The sequence below is a fragment of the Manacus candei genome, unplaced genomic scaffold (genome assembly GCF_025592945.1).
Source record: "Manacus candei isolate 608988 ecotype Guabito, Panama unplaced genomic scaffold, ASM2559294v1 h1tg000015l, whole genome shotgun sequence".
In the NCBI taxonomy this organism is placed as follows: Eukaryota; Metazoa; Chordata; class Aves; order Passeriformes; family Pipridae; genus Manacus; species Manacus candei.
This window is the reverse complement of record NW_026138063.1, coordinates 15,248,847-15,275,286: the sequence shown is the minus strand read 5'-3', so window position 1 is coordinate 15,275,286 and position 26,440 is coordinate 15,248,847. Positions and strand designations below refer to the sequence as shown.

General features: G+C 37.8%; 3 protein-coding genes across 10 annotated transcripts in view; 2 read left to right on the top strand and 1 right to left on the bottom strand.

The window, feature by feature from the left end:
* The window catches only part of PLS1 (plastin 1), a 43,019-nt gene extending 36,764 nt beyond the window's left edge, over window positions 1–6,255 (top strand). For 2 of the 5 annotated variants that reach the window (XM_051782045.1, XM_051782046.1), the window contains exons 12-16: window positions 347–461; window positions 1,158–1,291; window positions 2,195–2,318; window positions 4,382–4,506; window positions 4,991–6,247. In XM_051782045.1, coding sequence (XP_051638005.1) covers window positions 347–461; window positions 1,158–1,291; window positions 2,195–2,318; window positions 4,382–4,506; window positions 4,991–5,126 — 634 coding nt within the window. In that variant the 3' untranslated portion in view covers window positions 5,127–6,247. Of the gene's footprint in view, window positions 1–346; window positions 462–1,157; window positions 1,292–2,194; window positions 2,319–4,381; window positions 4,507–4,990 lie in introns of all 5 variants that reach the window. The other 3 variants (XM_051782047.1, XM_051782044.1, XM_051782043.1) reach the window with 3 other exon arrangements.
* On the bottom strand, window positions 429–7,451 carry LOC127468673 (myosin heavy chain IB-like). Of its 3 annotated transcripts, none has more exons than XR_007903641.1 (4): window positions 7,353–7,451; window positions 5,507–5,606; window positions 2,063–2,219; window positions 429–547 (listed from the first exon to the last, which is right to left on the bottom strand). XR_007903641.1 is itself a non-coding variant. In XM_051782059.1 (3 exons), exons 1-2 carry the CDS (start codon window positions 7,308–7,310, stop codon window positions 5,524–5,526), a joined length of 426 nt encoding a protein of 141 aa, XP_051638019.1. In that variant the 3' UTR covers window positions 429–547; window positions 5,507–5,523. The 3 variants fall into 3 exon arrangements, 1 of the variants encoding a protein (XP_051638019.1); XR_007903640.1 differs by lacking the exon at window positions 7,353–7,451 and adding an exon at window positions 6,968–7,089; XM_051782059.1 differs by lacking the exons at window positions 2,063–2,219; window positions 7,353–7,451 and adding an exon at window positions 6,968–7,310.
* TRPC1 (transient receptor potential cation channel subfamily C member 1) lies at window positions 7,326–26,422 on the top strand. 2 transcript variants are annotated; one of them, XM_051782041.1, is made up of 13 exons: window positions 7,326–7,461; window positions 8,634–8,788; window positions 9,965–10,066; window positions 10,904–11,106; window positions 12,460–12,591; window positions 13,859–14,054; window positions 15,723–16,059; window positions 17,505–17,644; window positions 19,682–19,825; window positions 22,417–22,592; window positions 22,747–22,948; window positions 23,504–23,698; window positions 24,505–26,422. In XM_051782041.1, the coding sequence occupies exons 1-13, from the start codon at window positions 7,326–7,328 to the stop codon at window positions 24,730–24,732; spliced, it is 2,346 nt and encodes a 781-aa protein (XP_051638001.1). In that variant the 3' UTR covers window positions 24,733–26,422. The 2 variants fall into 2 exon arrangements, with proteins under 2 accessions (XP_051638001.1, XP_051638002.1); XM_051782042.1 differs by having other exon boundaries at window positions 7,329–7,461; window positions 9,965–10,076.
* The last annotated feature ends 18 nt before the right edge of the window (window positions 26,423–26,440 follow it).

Genomic DNA, 26,440 nt, shown 5'->3' with positions numbered 1-26,440 from the left:
CTGAGGAAACTAAAACTAGATCAATAAATTAAAACTCTTTAGCAGCTATTTTGTCTATGCCCACTCTATGAAAGCAATTATTTAACTGAAGTTGGTAGAGCCTATGGGTGTGCTTACTTCACTAAGATTTGTGAAAATAATGAAATTAAATGCAGAATTGGATCTATATAATTGCTGAAATCAAGCAATAGAATATAGGCCAGTTTCTCTACAGAGTGACACACATTTTTATTTAAATGTCTGGAATTTTTCAGTGACTTAATTACACTTTGAGGAGTCTCAGGTACTTACTTTCATTGTCAATACGAGCTTTTGTGCTTAAAAACGTTGTTTTCCTCTGGTTTAGTGACCTTTCTGATGCTTTAATCATCTTCCAATTGTATGATATGACTCGTGTGCCGGTTGACTGGAACCATGTCAACAAACCTCCCTACTCACTGCTCGGTGGGAATATGAAAAAGGTGGGTAGATGCTCTGGAACAGCCCAGCTTCACTGTCTCCTTTGTGCTGATTGTGTTGTCTGGATTTGTGTGCTACTGAGTCAGTCCTGGGGAGGGGGGAAGAAGAAGAAAGCATATCTTCCAGATATTATCCCAAGGAATAAATAGTAGTTATAGCATATATCACTTTATAAATGTGGACACCTTTTGGCAATATGTATTTTATGGTCTGGTTTGGATATATAAGTGAAAGTTTCAGGTCTGACACAGCTATCACAGCTTGGTGCTCTTATCCTGTGAGGTGTTTCCTCACAGCTACCCAGAGGATTTGTGCAGGACTTGCAGAATCCAAGTTTTCCATTAGTTTTGTGACTGTAGAGGATAAAAATTACTGTATGTTTAAGAAGAACACATTTAAATATTTTTCCAAGTATAGTTTCGATATAGGTATATTTTAATTCACCGCCCTAGTGAAAGTCAACTTGTTTTTTTCAAATGTGGGAAAAATATAATCATTTGAATATTACACACTTGCATTTATAGTAAAAACTGTGTTATTTTAATCACAGTGGAGGTAGAATAGAAATCCTTCTCTAGCTTCAAATCTCACCATAGGTAACAGTAAGCCAAAGTTATTCAAAATACACATAGATTATAGGTCTGTATTGCAGAAATATTAAGGTGTATTCATTATTTGCACACAAAATTTATTTTTAGATTGAGAATTGCAATTATGCAGTGGAACTTGGGAAGGCAAAAGCCAAATTCTCACTGGTTGGTATTGCTGGACACGATCTAAATGAGGGTAATCCAACTCTGACTTTGGCTTTGGTATGGCAGCTGATGAGAAGGTAAGGTGGGCATAATATATGATAAATGTGTATATATGTGTCTGTGCATGCCTGTATGTGTCTTGTATATCAAGGCAAATTAAGGCCAGTGGTCAGTTCACCCAATGGGTATTTTAGAGAGCAATCTCTAAATATCCCTCTTCTCAAAGATAAACTTTTATATGTGTTTTGTAATTTTCCATACTGTGTAGTGATTGAAAAACATTTTACAGCAACTCTTAAAACCTTATAAACTAGAAACTGGGATTAAAATTATAAATCCTACAGCAAGTAAAAAGAGCTCAGATTATTTCATGTTGATTCCATGTATCTTTCTGTAAGTAGAGAGTAATTTAAATATTTGTAAAACCCAGAAAGAGGTAATATATACTATAGAAGTTAAAAGGGTAAAAACAATTGTAGGTCATCACAGCTATAGCAACATAACTATCATAAAATCAAAATCTTGCTATTGTACTGAAGAAAAAAAAAATTATAAAGTGATTTCAATAAAGTTTTTTATTGCAAATGTTTTCCACAAGGCAGTTTTCTTAGACTGATTGCAGAACACTTAATACTTTTTTTCCTCAGACTATTGTGATTCAGTTTTCAAGGTGACTAGAATGGTAGGGAGCCATTTAAAATCATAAAGTAAAATTAATTATGGTGTGCTGAGTTAAATACATGAAGAAGATGTTACAGTGAATATTATGAGGTTTGGGATACTGTTTTTTTCTTGCAACCACTGAAAAAGTGATTTAAAGTATTAAATTGTTTATAAGGTAAGGGTACCTTATGAAGAGAAGTACTTGGCATTGTTACTGTGATGAAGTAATATTTTACTTTTGCTTGTAGCTTTGTACTGTTTGAAGAGTTGAGTTCTACTACTTGTTTTAACCTGGGCTCTTGTTTTCTTTACTGAAGGTATACTTTGAATGTACTATCAGACCTTGGAGAGGGGGAAAAAGTAAATGATGAAATTATTATTAAGTGGGTGAATCAGACACTTGCAAAAGCAGATAAGAAAGCTTCAATTACAAGTTTTAAGGTAATCAAACTTATTTACTCTTCCTTCCATATACAATCACACCTGGGATTTTAAACCTGTATGTTAACAGTTTGGCTTTAACAGTGGCTCTCCCATCAGCTATCATAATTCTTTAAGGAAGTGTTTCTGACAGTTTGTGAATCCTCAAAAAGTATTTTACGAATTTGTTAATAAGAAAAAGAAATTCAGTAGCTGGAGTAAGATAGAAAAGAGAAACCCCAACAAAAACAAAACAACAACAACAAAAAAAAAAACAAATAAAAAAACAAACAAAAAAAAAAAAAAGAAAAAGTTTAAGCGTTCAAAGGGGCTTCTGCCTGAAGTTCCCAATGTTTTGGGCGTGGCATGTCGTGTATCTGTCAAATTTTTAGATATAGACACATGCTCGTACAGGCATGAAGAACAATTTTGGAAATGCTGGGGGCGGCTCACCAGTTCTACTGAGAGTGGTTAAAAAGGTGTTCTCAGAGTGACAGAGCCAGGAGAGGGAGCCCAAGGTAACCAGCGACATCTCGTGTCTTCCTGGGCACCGCCGACGTGCAGCAGCCCTGTGTCACCCAGGAGCTGTTCCCATGCAGCAAATAGGAACAAATTGATAAAGGAAGCTTTCCTTCCACATTACTAAAGTGCTAAACGCAAAGGAAGCCATGTGTGTGCCAGATGTGCTATGCTGTGTGAATCTCTAGAAATGGCAGATTAATAATGGCACTTGCATGCAAATATAATATTCTTATACAGGTTCATTGTATAATCAGCAGCAGTTATGTCTGTGATCCACAACAGGAACATAAGTTAAATATTTGAGAGCTCACTGTGGTATGAACTTTAATTAAGTAAGCTTTATTAGGTAACAGGTAATATAATTTTGTAGAGCAAAATATTCCATTTTCATTCTAGGAGGTAACTTAGGTCTTTTCTTAAGAGAGATTGCTGCTTCTCTTATTTCTGCATAAATTGTAATAATGTTGGTATTAAATAAATTAAAGTCTGAAGGGAATCTGTCCCAATATCTTGCTTTTGGTATGCCTGTGTTTTTGGTAGGACATTGCTTGTTTTTAAGGTCATTCAACTGGTGTTTTTAAGATAATTCAACTGATGCTTGACCACTAAAGATAAGGAGGTACTGATGTAAAGTGACATTATTCAATATTATTTTTTTTTTACTACTAATTTTTTTACAATATTCACATATATATTGTCTATCACTCTTTGGATTTTGGCATTACTATGGCAAACAGATAGTAGAGAATGCAGAAATGCCTGATATTTTACTGTGGACTATGAAAGCCAAGTGCTATTGAATTGCCATTAGTTCAAACACTAAAAATGACAAAGGTGTGCCCTATGGTCTTGGGCATATAGTCCATGCATTTAATGTCTCCAAGCAGAATTATATTAGTATTTTTAGATGTATAATTAATATGATGGCTCTGTGGGACTTCACTGAATTGGGAATCATAGCTCTGACCTGGTGACAGGCAGCTGTGTTGCGTGGCCTGTGCTCGGCTGCTGCTGCCTGCTCTTGGTTTGGCATCAGCAGCTCCTTCTCTGCCCAAACAGCTGGGAAGGAATAATTGCAGCAACAGCACTTGCTTTTTTGAGAATGTCTGTGTATTAAATACGAAACACAGACTGCTCCTAGTAGCTCAGAATACCATCTGAGTTGAAAAATTGTAAAAAGGAGCCATAAACTACTGCAGAAAACAGTTCCATGGCAAGAAAAAGAGAAAACCAAAAGTACTGGGGAATGTAAATATCTTGATGTTGTCTTGAAAGTCTGGTCCTTGGACTTCTATCAAAATTCCCTTCCTTCCTTAGGGAAGGGGGGAAGTTTCATCAAATAAATTTAAACCATTGGTATAATAATCATATCAGCACAGTGAACCTTATAATTCTGATTGCAGAAAAGAACATTAGATCTCATAAAGGGTGAGGAAAACCTTCACATTATAAAGTAACAAAACAGTATGTATGCAAGATGTGCTGTAGAGTCTTTTGCATTATGAAGATGGAATAATCAAAGCAAATTCCTTAAACTAATCTTTTGAGTCTTTTTCTTTTAGGACAAATCAATTAGCACTAGTTTACCTGTCCTAGATTTAATAGATGCCATTGCACCAAAAGCAGTTCGTCCAGAAATGGTTAAGAGGGAAGACCTTTCTTACCAAGACAAATTGAATAATGCCAAGTAAGTTTTAAATGAATGCACTGTATTTTCCTGAAATGCAGGAAATGCATGAATTCATGGTGTAATTAACGATTTACTGAATTGTTAACAGAGAGAGATTACACTAATATTAACTGATTTGTTTCAAATGAATATATTATAAATTATAACATTACTGAGTTATTTTTCTAGAGTATCTAAAATATGAACTCAAATTCACAGGTGATATGACCTCCCACCACTGCACTACAATTGGTTTCTGAATAGCCTGCCATAACCCATATTGGTTTTGACAAAAATAACTGCTTTGATAGCCAGTAGGAAAACATCTGCCAGTAGAATTGCTAATACATGCTTTCTTCACAATAATATCCATTTTCTAGTAGAGCCTAAGTACTGACTGAGCAGATGTATCCCACTATTAAAATCTCGTTTTGTTGCTGTGGACTGTGACACATTAGAGATGCCAGACAAACGACAGTCTTTGTTTTCTCTCGTTTTCAAGGTATGCCATTTCGGTCGCTCGAAAAATTGGTGCTCGTATTTATGCTCTCCCAGATGATCTGGTTGAAGTGAAGCCAAAAATGGTGATGACAGTGTTTGCATGTTTGATGGGAAGAGGACTGAACAAAATAAAATAATGAAGACATGTAATATAACTTTCTGCCACGTTAACCACGATGAATGCCTCGCAGTTTACAGAGTTCTGAAGCTTAGTATGAAATGAGAAAAAGTGTATGCACAAATACACTCATCAATTACCTTTTAATAATATATTTATATTAGTTAATTTTATTCCATTTCATAACACATGGATTATTTATGGCTAATACTGTTTTCAGAACCCATTCATTACCAAATTAACATCTTAGATTTGTATTGCTTGGAAAAAAACCCCACCATATTAATCAAGCTTCATTTGTATTAGTTTTCATAGCATTTTAAGAATCTGCATCGTTTTACATATGTTATTTCAGGACCAATTGCGACACATTGTTTGATTTTTGTGGGTGTTACTTACACGTAGTCATACACATTTCAAGGTGCATTCCAATCCTGTCCTATTACTCCAAACTGCACAGAAGTTATCATCCTTGCCTTATTCTCGGAGAGCTTCACTCCTGTTGGAGACAATGAGAGTCTTGTCATTGACTTCAGGGAGAGCAAGTGAAGGCCTGTGATAATGTCTGAAAACTAATGAATACTGATTAAGCTGATGAAACTTTTTTTTGTGGGAATAATCTTTAAAAAAAAGTAGTAGTTTTGTTCTGCAGGAACTCTTACAGTCTGTGTCATATGAAAAAACCAGCAATAGAAGGCAGAAATGTCATGTCATCATTAGGTCTGCATATGTATTAAGTTTTGCAGTTGGACTAAACATCTCTTGGTTGGGTTTTTTTAATTTTTCATAAAATATTGTATCAAGAAAACAATAAAGAGCTGGCTAGTCCAGTTTGGGGCTTCACATTACTGTACTGCATTTCCTTACAGGTCACTCCTTTGATTTTCCTAAATTGTATATCTTGGGTGCAAAGGTTTTGTGTAGAAAGACTGGTGCATTGTCTGGATGAGATGAAGTCCGTAATTATTTTCTTAGTAGTTTTAAAATATGTATTTGTACTCCTTTCTCTGCAGCTGTAAATTTTCACTTGCTGGAGCTGGACAGTTAATAAAGTTGTTACCAGAAGCCAAACAATAAGACAACTAAATTAAAATGACAGCAATTTTTTTAAAGTATGAAGCTGCTACTTTCTCTCAGCTCCTGGAACCAGTTCAAAGTGTGGCAAAACCCAAGAATCATGATGAGTGAACAGCTGTACTAAGCTTTATATCTTCAGTATCTTGCACATAACGTATCAACAGTAAGAGATCCATCCATTCAGTTTCTATTATATAAGAGGATAAGTGGTAGTTGAGAGAATTAAATGCTTGGATTTGGATCCAAGCAGCTGGGTTAAAAGAGATTCAGGAAGGACACTGAGTGTTGGAGTGGGCCCAGAGAAGGACCATGTAGTTGGTGAAGGGTCTGGAGCACAAGTCTGGTGAGGAGGCTGAGGGAGCTGGGGGTGTTTGGGCTGAAGGAGGCTCAAAGGTGACTTTACTGCTCTGTACAGCTCCAAAAAGGAGGCAAGTGGGGCCAGCCTCTTCTCCCAGGCAACAGCAACAGGACAAAAGGACATTGCCTCAAGCTGCACAGGGGAGGCTTAGATTGGACGTGAAGAATTTGTTCACAGAAAGGGTGATCAGACACCAGAATGAGCTACCCAGGGAGGTGGTGGGGTCACTGTCCCTGGAGGTGTTTAAAGAGCACAAGAGGCACTCCGTGCCATGGTCTGATTGGCACGGTGGTATTGGGTCATACATTGGACTAGAAGATTTCAGAGGTCTTTTCCAACCTAACCGATTGTGTGATTCTCTAAGGGAAAACGCAGAACTGAGAGTGGTCAGGTGGGGGGCGCGGTGTGTGCGCCCCGTGCCTCACCGTGCTCCCTTCGCAGCCAGCCTGCGGGGCGCGGGCCTCTGGGCGCTGCCGGGAGGGATCGGGGGTCGGGGGGTCGCGGACGCCACAGGGCAGCGGCGCTTCCCTGAGCCGCAGCCCCCGCGCTCCGCCCGCCCGCCGGCGCTGCCCTCAGCGCGGGGCCCGGAGCCTGCGCAGTGCGGCGGGGAGCGGCCTCCCGGCCCGGCCCTGCCCTGCCCGGCCCTGCCCGCCCTGCCCCGTGCCCGCCCGCCCGCGGGGTGACCGCGCCGGGGCCGCTGCCCCGCTCCCCGCGGGGCCCGTGGGCTCCGGGGACCGCGCCGCGACAGCGCCCCGCCCGCGCCCGCATGGGCCTGGCCGAGCCATGGCCGCCCTGTACCAGAGCGCGGACCCGTCCGCCTCGGCCTCGCCCAACAAGCTGCTGGCGCTGAAGGACGTGCGGCAGGTGAAGGAGGAGACCACGCTGGACGAGAAGCTTTTCCTGCTGGCCTGCGACAAAGGTACCGGCCCGGCCCCCCCCGCGAGGCCTCGGCCGCTCGCCCCGAGGGCCCGAATCCCCCCTGCCCGCCGGCGCCGGGGGTCAGCCCCGCCATGGCCGCGCCTGTTGCCGGGGGCGGCGGGACCCCCGAGCGGGTCCGGCCCCGCCGCCTCCCGCTGTCCCAGAGCCAGCGGCCCCGGCTCCTTCTGCCGGGAAGTAACTCCTGAGGGAGTTCGGTTTGTGCCGGAGCAATTCGTAAGGTATTTATTTGCTGCGTTCGCTGTTAGAAGAGCCTGTGCGTGTGGAGCTGCTGTAAAATCGGGGCTTATCTTAACATCACCGCAATAAGCGCGATCGATATCCTGAGATTTGTACCCGTGGTTGTGGACGGGCAGAGATTTTCCTTTCTAAAATATGCTTCTTTATGCCTGTATTTAGTTACCCTTGAGTAGAAATATGGTCTTAAATAAAACTGATGTTAACACGTCTGAAATGTTGGACTCTTGAGATTGGCTTTTACTGATGTGCTGCGCGGCCCTTCGTGCTTGGTTCACAGGCACGGCTGTGGGGTGCTGACATGTGTGCTGGCCCTGAGTTTAGGTTTGCTCGCACCCGTGGGAGTATTTCTGCGGTGACATCAGCCAGCGAGCTTAGGAACTGTGCTCTGCCCGTGAAGGCTGTCCCGAACATCGGATGAAGCCACAGCTTGCTCTCTTAAGTATGAGCAGAGACTGAGGGATCTAAAATGATGCATGGCAAAAAAATGTAGAAAACCTAGTTGTCCATATAACAGCTGATTCAGTGCTCTTGAAGGCTTTTTATGTATTTTATTCCACGTAGAAGTATTCTATATATACTTCTGTAAGTATGCTACACTAAGGTCTGTCTTGATCATGGTCTTCTATGCTGCAAAATAATGGGTTACCTCAGCGACCGTTTTGAAAGCTACCCATGCTTTTGTGTGTGTTAGAACTAAGGGCGTAGATGAAGTACATGTCTGTTGCTTTCCTGAAAAGACGTAAATCTTTAGTTTTTTGCCTGATAAGAGAATGCTTATTTACCTTGACTTCTTCCTTGTCTGTCAGTGTCTTGTTGTCAGCTATGGAATGTTGTCTTGTTTGTGGGTAGCTGGTACTTAAAATGTTCCCATGCTTTATGGTAATACAGAATGATATCCATGCATTACTTGTGCAGGTGACTATTACATGGTTAAGAAACTCCTGGAGGAAAACAGCTCGGGGGAAATGAACATAAATTGTGTGGATGTGCTTGGACGAAATGCTGTTACCATAACCATTGAAAATGAAAACTTGGACATACTGCAGCTCCTTTTGGATTACGGCTGCCAGGTATACAACACATTATTGAAAATTTTCTGTGTAGTCATATATGTTCTCTGTTAATCTGTCAGAATTTGGAAGGGAATACAATCTGCCTTTATAGGCAGTTCAGTTCTTTTTCCATTTAATAATTGCAAAAGTGGGCTTTTTCCACTTACTTTTTTGTAAGTATATATAAATGTATAAGTAACATTTTCAATCATATGAACAAGTCTGAATTTTATTTTAAATATTATTCCTGTTGCAGATAAAATGCACGCATTATCTTTAAGCAAAATAGACAGTATATAGTCAGTGCATCATATTAAAAGTGTAAAATGCAGATATCCCTTTGGCTATGGAGTATAATAACTTTTTAAATGGTAACACGGAAAAATGCACATTATATTAGCTGATTTTAAGTTAAGACAAATGTGCATTGCTGCAAGTGCTTTCTTATTAAAGTTGATCTGTGCTTGATGGCAGAATAGTTCCCTGCCAACAATGCTTCCTTAACTGTATGCAGCATCTCTGCTGCTGCTGGGAGAGTGGAAGCTATGATGGCTTAAGTATGTAAGACAGGGAGAAGTAGCATTTCTTACTACATTTTTTGATATTGGACATGAATAAAACAACAAGCTTTCCCCTCCCTGGATCAGTGGCAATAATAAAAGCTGTGTCTTTTATTTTTTAAAGTGAAAATTTGAATTTTTGGAAGTGAATTAAAAAGAATAATATCAACTGAAGGGAAAATGAAAAGCTGCTTAGCTCAGCTTAGGAGAAGTTGCAGAAGGAGTTACCAGCCAAGAAGAAAAAACTACTGTGAATGCAGGGCTGAAGTATCCCATAGGCCCAAGCTGTGTCACACTGACACTTGCTTTTAACGTTTTTAGTACCACAGGAAACTGTCCCGTAGAACTTGATTTTTGCAAGTATTCAGCATCATCTTTGCTGGAAAGCAATTTCTGCAGTTTCTTCTTTTGCTGTTTGTGCAATGAAACATATTGTCAGTGAGGCTCTGTGAACTCCTGGAATGACAGCCTGCATTTGTATCCTGATCACTGGCCTGGTGATAATGCAGAACGTTGTTTTAGTACTTGAAATATGAATTTAAAATATTAAAAAATGCAGTTTGCCTTGCATTTGACTCTTTCTGCTGTTTTAAGTTACTGCTGTTTTCACATATGATTTGTTTTCTTTCCTTAGTCATCGGATGCACTGTTGGTGGCTATTGACTCGGAAGTGGTGGGAGCTGTGGACATTCTACTTAATCACCGGCCCAAAAGATCCTCCAGACCAACCATTGTCGTTGAGTGTTGTTAGTCCTTGGTTTTTGGTTGGGGAGTGGGGGCTATCACATTCTGGGTAGCTGGGGTATTTAAAACAATGTTAAGTTCTGCATCTCTGAGGTGATAGAACCTGGACACTGAGGATCATTTTTGTAGCCTGATTTGTCTGAAAGATAGAATACATTGTTTTGCTTTATGACCTAAGGAATACAGCACCTTTATACCTGCCAGTGCTAGTAGGTGCCTAGTTTGGAAGAGAATGAAAACAGTGGTTATAAATCTTTTCTTGTAGCCTGTTTGCGAGCTGGTTAGCAGCCTTGACCTAGAAAGGGTTTATTCATGTATTGAAGCTTCATAGATTTTTTGAGCAAATCTATAAATGTCAGATCTTTACCTTGAAATTAATCACTTGAAACTTAACTTGGCAATGCTTAATTGTCAGAGAACTTTTAAAAGTACACAACTAGAGGTGGAGGAAGGGAAGGAATAAGGTATTGTGTGACAGAGTACGACACATTCAAGGTATTTTTTCTACACTTAGTAAATAAAATAATTTTTTCTTATATTACAGCAAGAGAACAATTTTTAATATCACGCGTATATTGGAGAAGGCAGGCACTGAATGTCAGATTTTCTGTGTAAATAAATCAGAAACATTTCTGTGTCTCTTTCTTAGTATTTATCTGAGAGGTGTTTGAATGTTTTTGCAAATTTTTCCTTCTTTTTGTGTTATGAAACATTGGAAGGCATTTTGAAGAGCAGATTCACTGTTGAACAGTCAAAAAACCCCTTACATGTAAGCACTGTAGTAGAACTGTGGGTAATAAATTTAGACACTTGCCGTGTTTTATTCCAGAAGTTAATGGAACGCATTCAGAACCCAGAGTACTCAACGACCATGGATGTGGCACCGGTCATTTTAGCTGCTCATCGGAACAACTATGAAATTCTCACCATGCTGCTAAAGCAAGATATATCCTTGCCCAAACCTCATGCTGTAGGCTGTGAATGCACACTGTGTACTGCCAAGAACAAAAAAGATAGTCTACGACATTCCAGGTGAGACTCAGCAGTCATAGTCCCTAATAAAATAATTCTCAGTCTCAATACCCAGGTATTGCTTGGGTCAGATTCAATATGTTTCCTTTTTCTTTTTAAGGTGAAGTTTATCAGTGAATTCCTGTAATACATTGTAGCCCATATTGTGAGAGATGGTAGTTCTTGGAGATGGGTTGTGCTTGAAAAGGCTAGTGGGAAGTAGTGGCTTTTTTCCATTTTGGTTTTATACTCTTAGTCACTGTGCATATTAATCTACATGCCTTTCCTTGCTACCAGTTGTGTCTCAAACATTCTGGCTTAATATTACTTAATATTTGGGGGATTTTGAACCAGAGTGAGGAGGTAGGTAATTCTGCATCAGGGATTGATGTAGGCAAACACTTTTTTTTTCTTTTTTTCTTCAGTATTTTTAAAAGTAGAAAGCTTTTTAATAAAGATTTGGGTGAGGAGAGGGATTTACCAGCCTGGTAAATATTTTGCCTGGTTAACTTGACAACATGTGTGAGGGTTGAATAAAATTTATATGTGAGAGTTGGGATGAAAAATCACAGAGCTCAAAGATCACAAGGGTACTGCAATTACAATATGCAGTTAGTTACTGTGTAATTACTCAGTATGTATGCAAAATACTAAAAAATAAGAGAAGTGAAAACATAATTGTTACTGGTATTTGGCTAGTCCAGGCCACATTCTGGTGTCCATCGTATACCCCATGTTGTCAAGTTCAGTATGAGAAAAGGTGTCAGGGTATCCCAAGCAGACAAAAAATAGAAACATTTGAGATAGCAGCTCTTAGTTTGAACTAGAACAGATAGCACCCTTTTTTTCAGTGTCCTTGAGTCACTCAGTTTGCAAGAGGAGAACATTCCTTCAAATACATTCCCTGATGTTTTTTCTGTGTTGCACATTAAAGCTCCTTACTTCATAGAATCATAGAATCAACCAGGTTGGAAAAGACCTCCGAGATCATCAAGTCCAACCTTGATCCAACACCACCGTGGTTACTAGACCATGGCACCAAGTGCCACATCCAGTCTCTGACTTAAAATGTCAGAATTTTACAAATACTCTTGCCTTGACTGATGGCTTTCTGCTGCTGTGCTGATAACAGGGAAAGTAGTGAGGAAAAGAAGAGGGAACCAGTTTGGCCAATTTTTGGTACTTAAGGATTCTGAATATGTCATGGAACTGTGTCTTCCGTGACATACCACATTTAATGCTTGTAATGTCTGATTTTAAGAAAGCAGATTGTTTTGTCTTTCAGCTGCTTATGCAGACCTTTGGAATAGGTTCTGATTTGAAACTGCTAATGAATGAAACACCTTCAGTTTGCTCACTGTCCTTTTGTCACAGGTTTCGTCTTGACATCTATCGGTGTTTGGCCAGTCCTGCTTTAATAATGTTGACAGAGGAGGATCCAATCCTACGAGCTTTTGAACTCAGTGCAGACTTGAAAGAATTAAGCCTTGTTGAGGTTGAATTCAGGTAGGAATTGAAAATGCAAACTAATTTTAATACTTATGAAATTACATGTACAGAAATGTGTATGCATTAGAAAAGGTTTATTCTTAATTTTTTTTTAATTGGAGTGTTTAAACTGATAAACAGACATAATAACAAGTTATATAATATAATTTATGCCTCAGTGGTAGTTATTTTGACAGTTTAATGACTTTGAATTCTTTTAGGTGTAGACAGTTCAATCTGTATAGTTGCACCTACAGTTCAAATTTCAGCTCTACTCTGAAAAACAGAAATTATGCTAAAGGCTGACTTATGTGAAAATCACACACCTATTAATCATATCAGTATCTCACCAGTATTCTGCACTTTTTTTTCCTGTATCAGGATAGAAATATGCAATAACTTGTTTATACTGATCTGACTCATGTTGAGAGTTGTTTAGAGCATTGTTTCTTAAGTTTGCCCCTTATAAGACTTTGAACAGTGCATGTGTGTATATATATATATGTGAAATATGCATATATGTGGAGATTTCATGTTGAAAATGCTCTATTTAATGAACAAATGGTCAGTATAATTTCATGTTTGAACTATGCAGATTTCTACCATTTTGTAACTTACCAGCACAAAAGCTTTCTGAGAATGTGAAAGCAAGTGTTTATGAGGTAAAATTCTACTTTCCTAAACAACATGTGAATTTTCTGTATTTTATCTGCTTGTGTTTCTTAAAAAGAACTCAGTTGTTGCATTTTTATGGTACAGGTTGGCACTAAAACGGACTGTGTGCAAGGTGAGACAAAGAAGTCATGTGGTTTCTTTTCCTGTGTTTATTGTATTAATACTTAGTATTCACCGAATAGACTTTAATTTTCAGATTACAGGAATAAAGCAAAACCCAAAACAACTTCCTGTCAAGTGGCAAGTCCGAGTGATTACTTAGCAGTGCCATGTTTTGTGCCTACCACACTTTCTTATCTCCTGGAAATAATTCTAAGCTTTCATTTTGTATATGAAACTCGTGAGATGAGAATTTGTACACTGTAAGTCTGTTTGTCAGTTTTTCTCTAGTGGTCTTGCAAACTAAACTGAAGTGTAATGGTCATGTCACGTGGTGAGAACTACTCAGAGTTGTCTTAGGAGTGCTTGGACCTTGACACATGGCTTTTGGGGTGGTTTCTTTTAATTTGTCTCAACATAACATACAGTCCCAACCAAAAATGGATAGTTAATTATTTAAAGGATAATATCAGAACAGCGTAATAGTGCGTTCTGCTTCTGTGCCTTTCAGAAATGATTATGAGGAGCTCGCTCAACAGTGCAAAACCTTTGCTAAAGATCTGCTTGCACAGGCACGGAATTCCCGGGAGCTGGAGGTGATTCTGAATCACACATCCAGCGACGAACATGTAGACAAGCGAGGATTGTTGGAAGAGAGGATGAACCTAAGCCGCTTAAAACTTGCAATCAAGTATAATCAGAAAGAGGTTTGTCTTTGCAGTAATTTGATAGACTTTCCATATCATATTTTGCTAGTAATTAATTTAATTTGTTGTTGAGCCTCTAGACATAGAAATGGAAATAAATGTGCAGGAGTTATAGAAGAGATGGTAGTACACAGAGTACCAGCATGTAAAACAGGGAAGTGATGCTGCAAGACACTGAGTGTTTCTTCAGTACTTACTGTGGAGAAGAATGTAGTATTTTCTGTTTTGGAGTATAAACTACTGCTTTTCTATGAACAGCTCTGGTAGTGTAATTATTTGTTCAGATCCTCATTAAATCCTTGCCTACGGAGGCATGGATCCTTAGATGCCAAACATGATTTATCATCCTCTCACTAGTCATTAACTGTTCAGCTTTGTCTCAGCCTTGCTGGAGCTGTTCAGTAATTAAGTTGGACCTGTGCTGGTATAACTGAATAGTGCCTCTGTTCCAGAATAGCAGTGCTTTTTATGCCACCAGTATGGAACTTATTTCATGCAGTAGATTATTGTCATCTTTGTCCCTTGACAAATCATAACTCTAGTTTTCTGTGCTAGAAGGCAAATGGGTATTTGTGGGATTCCTAGTACAAGGACCAAGGACAGAAAGTTTGCTTTCCATGCAAAATCCATTTTTAGTTAGCATTTGCAGAAGGAGATATAATTCTGTCTGTTCTACTTGTCTGGGTTTAAACTGTTTGTGAAACTGTTGAAACACATGATGTTTAAAAGGCATAAGCCATAGTTATGGAATGCCCTAGAAGCAACATTATGTATTTCTGGTGTGCATTCAACAAGCACACTAAAGTGTTTCAGATGTTCTTCTGGGTTTGAGCATAGCTTGTTTTTACCACAGTGCTTAGAAAATAACAACTTTTTTCTGTGGTATGAGGAAAGTATCTGCAGAATGTGCTTTATTCCTGGCAAGTTTACTGTAGAGACAGTTTTTATGATGCTTTATAGAATATTATGATAACAGCAAGGTTCTTTTTTGATTAAACGACAGACCATTCTCTGGTGAAATACATTGTTTTGTAACTCATGCAGATAAGCACCTGAAATTTAAAACTATATTTGCATAATATGCATAATTTTCAGGACAAACTTGCCTTTTTTTGAGGGATTGATATGTATAACTTACTCTGATGTAAAATTAACCCTGCTGAATAGAACCATAGTGATTTTAAGAACTCATATGTATAAAACTGCTTGACCACTTTGGTCCTCATCTTACAATGTTTTGTGTTTTACATTATACATAGTATTCAACAATAACAGTATCTTATTCTTCAGTTAAGATCAATATACTTTATAATAACACAGAGTGGAGCTGTCTGAGGTGTGATGTTATTTATCTGCTAAATTTCTACATTATTAGAAATCAAAATTCTTAACCTAAAACCCATTGACAGTCTAGTGTGTATAATTTGTGTTTGCTGACTCTAAAAGGAAATTAGAATAATGGCTGTTTTTATGCATAGTGGTTCCATCATCATCATCATGGCTAGGCTTCCATATTGCTTTGGTATCTTACGAGATAATTATTTCAAGTTGATATTCTTGCCTTTTCTTGTTAATTGGTATCTACACATAGCTTGAAAATTAATAATGTAAATTAGTAATGTGCAGTAAGAAACCTGAGACTGGTTTCTTGTTTGTTTCTCCCCCCAGTTTGTTGCCCAGTCCAACTGCCAGCAGTTCCTGAACACGGTGTGGTTCGGGCAGATGGCCGGCTATCGCCGCAAGCACACCTGCAAGAAGATCTTGACTGTTTTGATGGTTGGCATTTTCTGGCCAGTTCTGTCCCTGTGTTACTTGTTAGCTCCTAAATCTCGAGTTGGTCGAATGATTCACACTCCTTTTATGAAGTTTATTATTCATGGAGCTTCATATTTCACATTTCTCTTATTACTTAATTTGTACTCCCTTGTCTACAATGAGAATAAGAAGAATACAATGGGACCAGCCCTTGAGAGAATAGACTATCTTCTGATAATCTGGCTAATTGGTAGGTGTGATTTGAGTGCATTGGATGGCAATTGCTGATGTTGATGGCACAGTAATGACTTGTGTAACCTTCTTTGGAAACCAGCATGTTATTCATGTTGTATATGTTTATGTCTGCATGCATACCCCATCTTAGTCTAATTAATTGAAGGTGTGCATTTACCTCATGCTTGTTTTAAAACACAGAAACAAGTAGTATTTTCTCAAGGTATGGTTTTCCATTTCTGAATGTCATTGCCACTGATTATCATAACTACTGGAAAGGCTGCATGTCAGTTCTGGTTAATGCAGCAGAGGGAGCACAGGTATCATTTTTGTTGAGTTCTCAGGAACTTTCAGTTGAAAATTCATAAAACCTTTTACCATATTTTTGGTTGGGTGGCATGTGTTTGTTTTTACATTAAAATTTACCTTAATGTGATGATTAGATATGTATCATTTGTTTGACCAGACTCATAAGAAGCAATGACATGGTAAAAAAAAACAAAAAATTTTTTATCTAAGTAGTTCTGGGTGATTTATTTGATATTTTAGGGTGGGGTTTTTTGTGTAATGGTGATTTCTTTCACTGTTGAGCTATATGAAAAATGTTGAGTAGTTCATGCAGATTTTGGAAATACTCAGTACCCCCCACAAACACAGGCAGGTCTTAAAGCTTGAAAACTTCAACTTTTGAATGCAAAACAGATTCCTCTTTTACTTTGAGATTAAATATCTGATTTTAGAAATTATTTTGTTCCATCAAATCTACTGTAGATGAAGTGTGTCCTTAGGTGCTCTTGACTATAAACATTTTATTTTCTTCGTGTAGTATTCTAATGTGGATTTCAAGTAAGACTGAAATATGACCTCTGAGCAACATAATCATTAAAACTGGGTTACTTTTCACCTTACTGAATGTTAACAGATTTTTAAAATAGTAATTGCATTTATAGCTTAAATGCTTTTTTTGTAATGGCATATTGTACTTATTATTTACAAATATTCAGTAAGTTGAAAAATAATGTATTTAGAAAATGTGTTACAAAATCAGCTGGAATAAAAAGAACCAAGTAACAAGGATTCACCATATTTCATTTTCCGTATGATATTCCATAGTTCCATTAAAATGTGTTCTAAAAACCAATGTCAAAATGACCACAGCAGAATTTCTAACACATAAATTTAGTAGTAAGTTTTGTATTCTTCTAGGTTAACTTTCAAAATCAAGAATAAAGTAATTTTCTAATTTGTTGAGCGTAAATCATACAAGTGTCTTCCACAGGAAAATAAAGCAACAGAACTCCAGTTCTTGTGTATGTAAATAACATCACCTGTAGCATCTTCTCCATCTCCTTTTACTGATTCTGTAACAAATTCACTGTAAAATACATGGTGATTGTATGTAAAAGAATATCTGTTCAGTACAATGGCTTCACTTCCCTGGGTTTTCTGTTTTTCCTGCAGGAATGGTGTGGTCAGATGTTAAGAGACTCTGGTATGAGGGCTTAGAAGATTTTTTAGAAGAATCCCGTAATCAGCTTAGTTTTGTCATGAACTCCCTGTATTTGGCAACTTTTGCCCTCAAGGTCGTTGCCCATAACAAGGTGAGCACTTGTCTTCATAGATGCATTTCTCTGAGCACATCTGACAGTATGCAGTGCTGCACAGTGCAGGAACATGTGTTACATGTGCTGTCTTGGCAGCAGTGGGTTGTGGTGAAGGGCACAACATTAGTAACAGCCCTGCTATGTGGGTACAGCTCAGGCTTTGGAGTTAAATGTTCTGTGGGGGATATGCCACGTAGTTGTCAAGACCTCAGGTCTTGTTGCGTCTTGGAGAGAAGTTGATGAGGCAGATAGGAGTTAGAAAACACATCACGACATGTCTGAGTACTTGGAGACCTCAAACAGAGCTACTGTCTTCCTTGTGAGAACTGGCTGGTCTTCCAGGGGCTTGATTTTTGTTCAGGGAAGTGCATTTCACCTGATGTGGCATTTGAGCTTGCCCAAGTCCATAGTACCATGCAGAAAGCTCATAGTAATCTCTGTGTTTGGATTGCCTAATGCTATTTTGTTACAGAAAGTTTTATTTAGCTTTTGATTACATATACTCAAATGTCCTAAGTGGTTGTGGGGGGATTTTTAATTGGTTTTTGGCTTGGTGGGGTTGTTTTGGTTGGAGTTTTTTATGATAGTAAGGATAAAAGCCCCGAGACCATAGAGGAGCCTTGCCTTTCTCTATGAAAAGCCATCTGGATTTGGTTGAAGATGTGAGTTTTGCAGACCATCATTGCCATTCTGTTGCATGTGTTGTTTGCCACACAGCATATGGCAAGCTGCCAGACCAGTTGAATGTGACTATTTTAGCAAAATTCAAGCCAGTGCAGTAGCACCATTATTTAATCTTGCAAACTCTAAGTTGACAGCTGTCTGGCAGTTGGGAGGGAAATAAACTGGTTTAGTTCTTCCCAACTTGGTGTTTGGCTCATTTCCCTATCCTTGGATTGATTCAGAGACTGGTAATCACTTGGAAAGGAAGGCTCCATTTCTTGGAAAAAAACTAGAGGAAGGATGCCATGTTGGGCTGCCTTCCCAGCCATTTGCTTTGCAACCAGCACGTCTCGAGTAGCAGTTCCTTTGCTAAGAGCCCTTTGCTGCTAATTCGAGTTGTAACCTTTGGGAAGATGCAGGACTCCTGTCCTATGTAACAGGCACATAATGGTTTTTTTGCCACTGTTATGTGACAAAATTTATTTTTATGGTTTATAAATCATTTAGGAATCCAGGAAAAAAGGTTTGTCTTACATCTTGGGTCCATGTTATAGGCACTTAAGCTGTAAGAAGTAAAGGAAGAGTCTCTGTAGCAGGAGGATTTGTACATATGCAAATGCAATATATGAAAACATGTTTATCCCTGTTTCTTGCCATCTTTATGCAGCAGATTTTTGGGCAAGTTATTTTAAAGCAGCTTTGAGTTCCTTAGTTTTTGAATGTCGATTTTGAGGCAGCAGAAGCTGGTAATATAAATGCTGAGTGCTTTCAGCCAAGCCGAAAGTTGGGATCTGTGGATATTCCATGAATAAGTTGAATAGTAGTACCTAGTGGGTGGTACTTGAAGGGTGTGTTTACATCAACAGTTTATTTGTGATTTCCATTTTCTGTAGCCATTCACTAAACCTGTTGAAGGAACCCCAAGTCATAAGTGTTTCTAAAGCTGGTTAAGGTCAGCTGTCACCATGTTGCAATCACACCTGTGTGTGTTAGTTTTCTTTACAGCATCTTAATGTTGTTTTTGACTGAGGCCTGTTATGCACATATACACATGTTTATGAAGTACATGAGTCCCTGTTTCAACAAAGCATGCAAAACAGAGGAGGCAGAACAGAGGAATAAATGGTTTCAACAAGTGAGTGGCAGAGTTAGGTGTTGAATTTAAATTGTCTGATTTGTGGCTCCCTCTGGAATGCCTTTTAAACTGCCTTTGTCTAAAAACAATGACATTTCTAAAAGAGGTGAGACATGAATGATACATTGTAATTTCTTTTATGCTCTTGCCTGTTTTGGAGGCAGAAGTAGGGAGTGGTTCATGGCTGCATTTCTGTATTTGTAATGTCACTGATCTCTGTCCTTTTCATGTTTCAGTTCCATGACTATGCTGAAAGGAAGGACTGGGATGCATTCCATCCTACCCTAGTAGCAGAAGGACTTTTTGCTTTTGCTAATGTTCTTAGTTACCTACGTCTCTTCTTTATGTACACAACCAGTTCTATTCTGGGACCACTCCAGGTGAGTATCATTTCTGCCTGAGAAAACATTAAACCTAATTTGCCATCAAGAGTCTTATTGAGAATAAATGAAAAAAAGTTAAGTAGGAAAATGAAAAGTAGAAAGAAGTGATACTGCATTGAAGTTTGATTTTTTTTTTCAATCTCCTGTAGAACATGATTGAGATGGAAAAAGGTAAGAAAAAGAGTGAAAGACCTTGTGTAGTTCACTTTCTTATGATATTTTTCCATGATAACTGTACCTATACTGTCTTTTTGTTTTCATCTGTTGTAAGCTTAACATACTGCATAAGTGTCCACAGTTTGAAAAGTGTAAGGATCATTTTCTTCTTGAAAGTTGTATACAATAATTGGCTTAACTTCTTATCTCTAAAGAGATGGCTGAATGAGGTGTGTAGCAAGGAAGAGCTATCAAAAGCCTTTCTGTTTTTGTCTGTGATCTCATTGAAGCTGCATGTTGAGTTGTGCACATTGCTTTTGTTTGAAAAATAGAAATCTCTCAAGAGTATTGAAATAATCATCTATTTATTGGCAGTTATAAGAAGGGAGAACAGGTTTCTTACAAATTCTTACTTGGAATTTGCTGGAGCCTTCCCATGAGTAATGATGAGAGTAAAAACCCCCACGTTTCAATGACATAATTTTCTGTTATACATTTTAGGTGGAAATGTACTTGCATACTTTGAAAAAAATACTAAAGTCTTGATGTTGCATTAAGCATTAGGCTTGTTGTACAAATTGATTGAACGCTGAAGTCTCTCCACATTTTAAAGAGATTCACTGTTTTATGTGTATATTTATTTATGTACTAGGACTTGCACAAGTTTTTATTAGGAGACTCTGTTATGAAATTCTCCAAGTAAATAAAAACAGTCAACAGTGCCCCATTCAGAGGCACACAGGAGCTTATGTTATTACTGTTGGCCAGTAGGGCTGGTGCAACAACTCCTACAGTATTTTCTGAAAGTAGGTCACAAAGTTCAAATGGTGGTAATCAAATATGGCATGGAAACCCAGCAGTGGGGGTGGGGGAAGGCAGCTACCACGGTCTCTTGGCTATTAGAGTTATTTTTAAGCATTCACTTACTTGACTCATTGGTTAGTAAAACCTATTATAATACAGATTTGTAAGTTGGCTGTGTGTGGTGGTTTTTTATTAACAGAAGGTAGAATAATATTCCCCTAGATTAGATAATTAGATTTCAGATGCTTAGAACTTGTAAATGCTTAGAGAGGGCAAGCATGAATATATGAAGGAAGCAACTGGCATTTGGGATGGGTATTACACTCTGTTCCAAACAAAATAGTTTTGGGTGGTTTGCACTTCTTATGTGTTCCTGTTTCATCTACTTTGTCTCTCTCTTGGCTGGGACTGTGTGTCAGTTAAAGGGTAGATGTTTTGTTGTTGGGATTTGGGTTGGGTTATTTTCCATTAAAGGCTTAGATGTGACCAAAAAATAGGATGGGGATGACAGTCATCCTGACTAATGTGCATATAATTGGTGCACAGCTCTGCTACACTTGCAGTCTCCCTGACTGTGACAAACTGTACAGACTGAGGGTGTGCTGTGCTGCAGGGGGGACTCGGGGAGCTCCCAGCAGCATGGGAGGGAGCAGGAGCAGGAGTTCATCTCCCAGTGAAGTTGTACTTGCAAAACCTGAGCTGTGTCACAGTTCTGGACTATGATTTGGTACAGTTTTGATTCATACAGGATTAGGCTTTCCACATGCTGATTTATATAGAAGATTACATTGACCCAATCCTTTTTTATATATTTGCATTCTTTATAATGATATATTGTTCTCAAGAAGTTCTTAGGAACAGTAATTAAATTATATAAACAGTTTATGTTGTGTCTGTGTAAAAATTTATCCTTATGTCAAAAGCAAAGTCTTTTCTGTGTTGGAAAAAGGCATAAGCATATATTGTAATTTTAAAGATGCTGTTGTACTAATGTTGCAAAGTTCTGTATAGGATATTTTGAATTGGAAACTAATGATCAGAATTTCCTGTCATACCTTCTATACTTTATCCTTCAGTTTTTATGTGCTTACACACACATGTTTATTTAAAATCTTACATAGAATGTACAGTAAATTAATACTGTATTCTGCAGATGGGTTTGGTATACTACTTTTAAAAATTTTTTTATTAGCAATGAATTATGATTCCAAATGTTTTGATTAATTCAGTGTCCTTATAAGTATTTTCTTAGCTTTCTATGGTGGCATTTATGTTCACATGCATTTCATTTACTGCTTTTGTCTGTTGACTTGTGAGTTCCTTACTACCATTGGTACTGCAGATAAATACTAAGGTCTAAATACCATTGCTTACGGTTATATGTAGGATATTAACTTATCAGGTGATGTTAAAACTACTTACATTTTCTTTTTAGTATCTAGAATTTTAGTTTGAAAAATAGTACAAGGATATCTCCTGATTTTGAGATCTACTTAAGCATGTGAAAATTCAACTTAAATATTTAAAATGTAAATAGATTTTTTTTTTTTGCTGATTAGAGGCTGAAGGAGAGAATACAAATAATAACTACATGTTTTACTAAAATGGGAAATAAATCTATTTCACAGATTTCAATGGGGCAGATGCTGCAAGATTTTGGAAAATTTCTGGGCATGTTTCTTCTTGTCCTGTTCTCATTCACAATTGGATTGACACAACTTTATGATAAAGGATTTACTGTAAATGAAGAAAAGGACTGTGCGGGTATTTTCTGTGAACAGCAGAGCAATGACACATTTCATTCGTGAGTCTGATATCTATAAAATAGCTGATTGTTTTAGCCCTTACTCTTTAGTAATTAAACAAAATTGGAATTTTTCAATGAACTTGAATTTTACATTAAAAACCTTTGGTGTTTGCTTTCCCTAACCAGATTTTTGTTTTTCTTGTTTTTGCAGGTTCATTGGCACATGTTTTGCTCTGTTCTGGTACATATTCTCCCTGGCACATGTAGCAATTTTTGTCACACGTTTCAGCTATGGTGAAGAATTACAGTCTTTTGTGGGGGCTGTTATTGTTGGTACCTACAACGTGGTGGTTGTGATAGTATTAACTAAACTCCTTGTGGCAATGCTTCATAAAAGTTTTCAGCTGATAGCAGTAAGTGGTTTCTGATGAATTTCCAATAACTGCTCGCTGTATGTTTGGATTTGTACAAATTTCTTCCTGTGATGTGTAGGCTAATCTACAGACCTTCATGGCTGAGCTTTGTCAGTGAGCTCACAAGGGTCATCTTTCCTTCAAATAAGAACTTTTTATTTATTTTGATCCAAATAAAATGGGTGCTTTGCACGTTGAACGTGTGCAGGGCTTTGGCCTGCTGGGAATTGATGACTTTCTTGATACAGTGGCTGTTCAAGATGCTGTTCTTGATATGTGTGGTGCTTTGGCATTTGATAAGGGGGTTATACCTTCATGGCTGAATTTTATACTTACATAGAGTATATAGTGAATTAAAGAGAGTGTACTTATTTTATGTCTTTAATATTATAATATTAAAACAAGCTTATTAAAATACTACGTAACCTATATCTTAAAATGCTGTATAACCAAAATTAAATTATGGTCAGTTTACAGGTATGAGAAAATAAAACTTACAAAATAACCTGTTAATATTTTTGCTTCTTTTCTCTGTTAATGTTTGTGATGCTTTAGAATCACGAAGACAAGGAGTGGAAGTTCGCTCGTGCCAAGCTCTGGCTCAGCTACTTTGATGACAAATGCACACTCCCCCCACCTTTCAATGTCATCCCTTCTCCCAAGACTATCTGTTACCTCTTCAACAGTCTCAGTAAATGGATCTGCTCTCATACATCAAGTGGCAAAGTGAAACGTCAGAACAGCCTGAAGGTAAGGAGTGACTGGGAAAGCTCCAGGCTCTGAAGCTGGAGAGGTCCTGCTTGCTAAAATGAAATGTCATAAGGTGAACGCTGCTAAGATTAACACCAACTACAGAATATTGTGTATTGCATCTGAAATATAAATAAGTGGCACCTATTTCTGCTTAAGTAAGATTCTAATAACTTTCTGGTTTGGGAATTTCAACCCCCTTCCCTCCAACCCCCAGTTCCTCCAGAAATAGTCTGGAAAAAAATGCTTTGATTGAATGAAAACACATAGAAACCTCAGGGAAGTATGTGCTAATCTCAAAAATGGTGAGGTTAGAGTATTCTTTGGGGAAGGTAATTGGTTTTAAACACATTACAGAAGTGTCAAAATAAATAACCGAAAACGATCACTGAAGCCTTTCGTTGTTGGGGGAGGAATTTTTATGTTTTTTTTCTTAAGTAAACTTTTTTTGTACCCTGTAATTTTGCATACTAATTTTGCATCTTCTTGCTGACAAAAATAGCATTAAATAAACAAACTAAAACACTTCATGGAATTTGCACTGAGAGACATTCAGGACTATGGAACCTCTTAATTGCTCACAGGACAATTACCAAGACAGGTAGATAAAAAAATTTCAGTTTTGATGGTACAACAGATTATAATTTAAATTTTGCAGGCAATTTAGATGCATTGTATGTTTGTGCACAACGGCATGTATTTATAAAATAGCTTTGTTATTCATATTTATTCTCTGTATAGTTGTATGTAGGCTTCAGGGCTCAAAGTTCACTTTTCCACGGTAAATGTGTGATGTTTGTTTAAAGGAATGGAGAAATCTGAAGCAAAAGAGAGATGAGAATTACCAAAAGGTGATGTGTTGCTTAGTCCACCGTTACTTGACTTCCATGAGACAGAAGATGCAAAGTACGGATCAGGCAACTGTGGAAAACCTCAACGAGCTGCGGCAGGACCTGTCGAAATTCCGCAATGAGATGAGAGACCTGCTCGGCTTCCGCACTTCTAAATACGCCATGTTTTATCCAAGGAACTAAAGCCTAGCTTGTAAACAAGAAGTGTGTACTTTCAGATACCTGTAGGTAAAAGTGTTGCCCTAATTCTGTTGCCAGATCATATCAACAAGATATTGCACAAAAATACGTTTCAAAATGCATTTGCATGAGTCGCAGCTGCAGCAGAGTGGTTGAAATAAATGCAAAATCAGATATAGTAATTTTCTTAGGCTTTCAGCGTGTATATAAAATTTGTATATAGGAGTTTTTTAAATGTTCCTCAGAGCGTGGCTGTCAGGTGTCAGAGCTTCATAACTAGCACAACGTCTTTCTTTCTTCTATTTTTGCTGTTTGTTCTTTTTTGATACTTGTTTTTCAAGTTGTGGGGGAAGATAGGCTTTTTAAACAAAAATCCAGCCTACGTTTATTTTTAATAGAAAAGTCAGATATAGAATAATAGAAAATTTTCAGCACAGTTGGAAATTATGTTTGACTGTAGGTTACAGTGCATGGGAGACTGTGTGGCTCTGAAAGAGGCAGTTCTAGTTTTGTATGTTAACGTTGACTGTAACATTTATAGAATACAGCACATCAGATCATCAAGACTCTTCCCTTTCATGGGAACACTGACATTTTGAACACAAAATAGACCAACTATTTCTTGAATGTTGATGGTTATATATAAGACAATCAATCCCTGCTTGGATTTTTCAGCAGTGCCTCAATAGTACATTTTAATATATGTGCTAAGATTGGGAACAGAATTTTAAAACTAACCTGTGCACATTTAATGTTTGATGTCTTGGGGTTTTAAAATCTGGATAATAAATTATTTGAATTATTAGAACCTGTGATTTAATGAAGGTGAGGTGGAGCACATGAGTGCTGTTGTTTGCAGTGCTGAACAATTCCTGTGAAACATTCTATGCTTGTTTCTGTGAGATCATTGAGTCTGGTCATTGGAGAGATGTACTTCAGAATGGTCTGCTTAACACAGGTTTTACATATCCTACTTTAAACTTTTTTTTCTTTTTTCCTGTTTTTTACCACAATTGTTGCCAAGCTAGAATTTAGTTTGTGTCAGGAATACTATGTTTTGTGAAAACATGTGATCTGACTTTGCTTACAATGGTCAGTAAGGGCTTTGTGGATTTTCTGTGCTAGAGGGTCCTTTATATGCTTATATATATATATATATTATTCAAGCTGAAAAATTGTAATTGAGAAATGTGAGATTCCTGTATTTTTAATTACAAAATAAGTATATTTATGACAGCTAAAGGGTCGACTGACAATTTTGTTGTTATGATGGTGCTGTTCTAAAATGGCTGTGTGGCCAGAAGGCGCAGGCAGCCAGAGTGGTCTTTGACTGCAGTAGATTTGGGGAGATTGATGGAGTGAAGGCTCACACGAATGTTTACTTTTTTGAAGGAATTCTTATAAAACTCTTTCTTGTAAAGGTAATATATTTTCTGTACTATGACATTATGTATTTCTGAACTAGGTTTTAATACTCTGCTTCCAGAAATGTTACAATCTAGAGGGATTCTGATACTTGATTTCATGTGAATAGGAAGTTAACCTCTTGGTTCAAAGCAAAGAGGATCACTGAGTTTTGTATTTGGACTCAGATCTCATGTCTGGATAATGCACCAACATAAAATCTATGTGCTGTCTGTGTTACATAGATCCAAAAAGGGAAGCAGACAAATAAAAGCTCTTTGAAAAATGTGGTTGTATTAATATTAGT

Bases quoted from the DNA above. Each gene is read 5' to 3' on its own strand.
- TRPC1 (XM_051782041.1), top strand. From the start codon at position 7,326: ATGGCCGCCCTGTACCAGAGCGCGGACCCGTCCGCCTCGGCCTCGCCC. The intron at 11,107-12,459 runs GTGAGACTCAGC...CTTTTGTCACAG, and splicing joins GATAGTCTACGACATTCCAG to GTTTCGTCTTGACATCTATC. The intron at 16,060-17,504 runs GTAGGTGTGATT...TTTTTCCTGCAG, and splicing joins TCTGATAATCTGGCTAATTG to GAATGGTGTGGTCAGATGTT.
- LOC127468673 (XM_051782059.1), bottom strand. From the start codon at position 7,310: ATGCGGGCGCGGGCGGGGCGCTGTCGCGGCGCGGTCCCCGGAGCCCAC. The intron at 5,607-6,967 runs GTGAGGCACGGG...TGTCTCCAACAG, and splicing joins CTGGCTGCGAAGGGAGCACG to GAGTGAAGCTCTCCGAGAAT.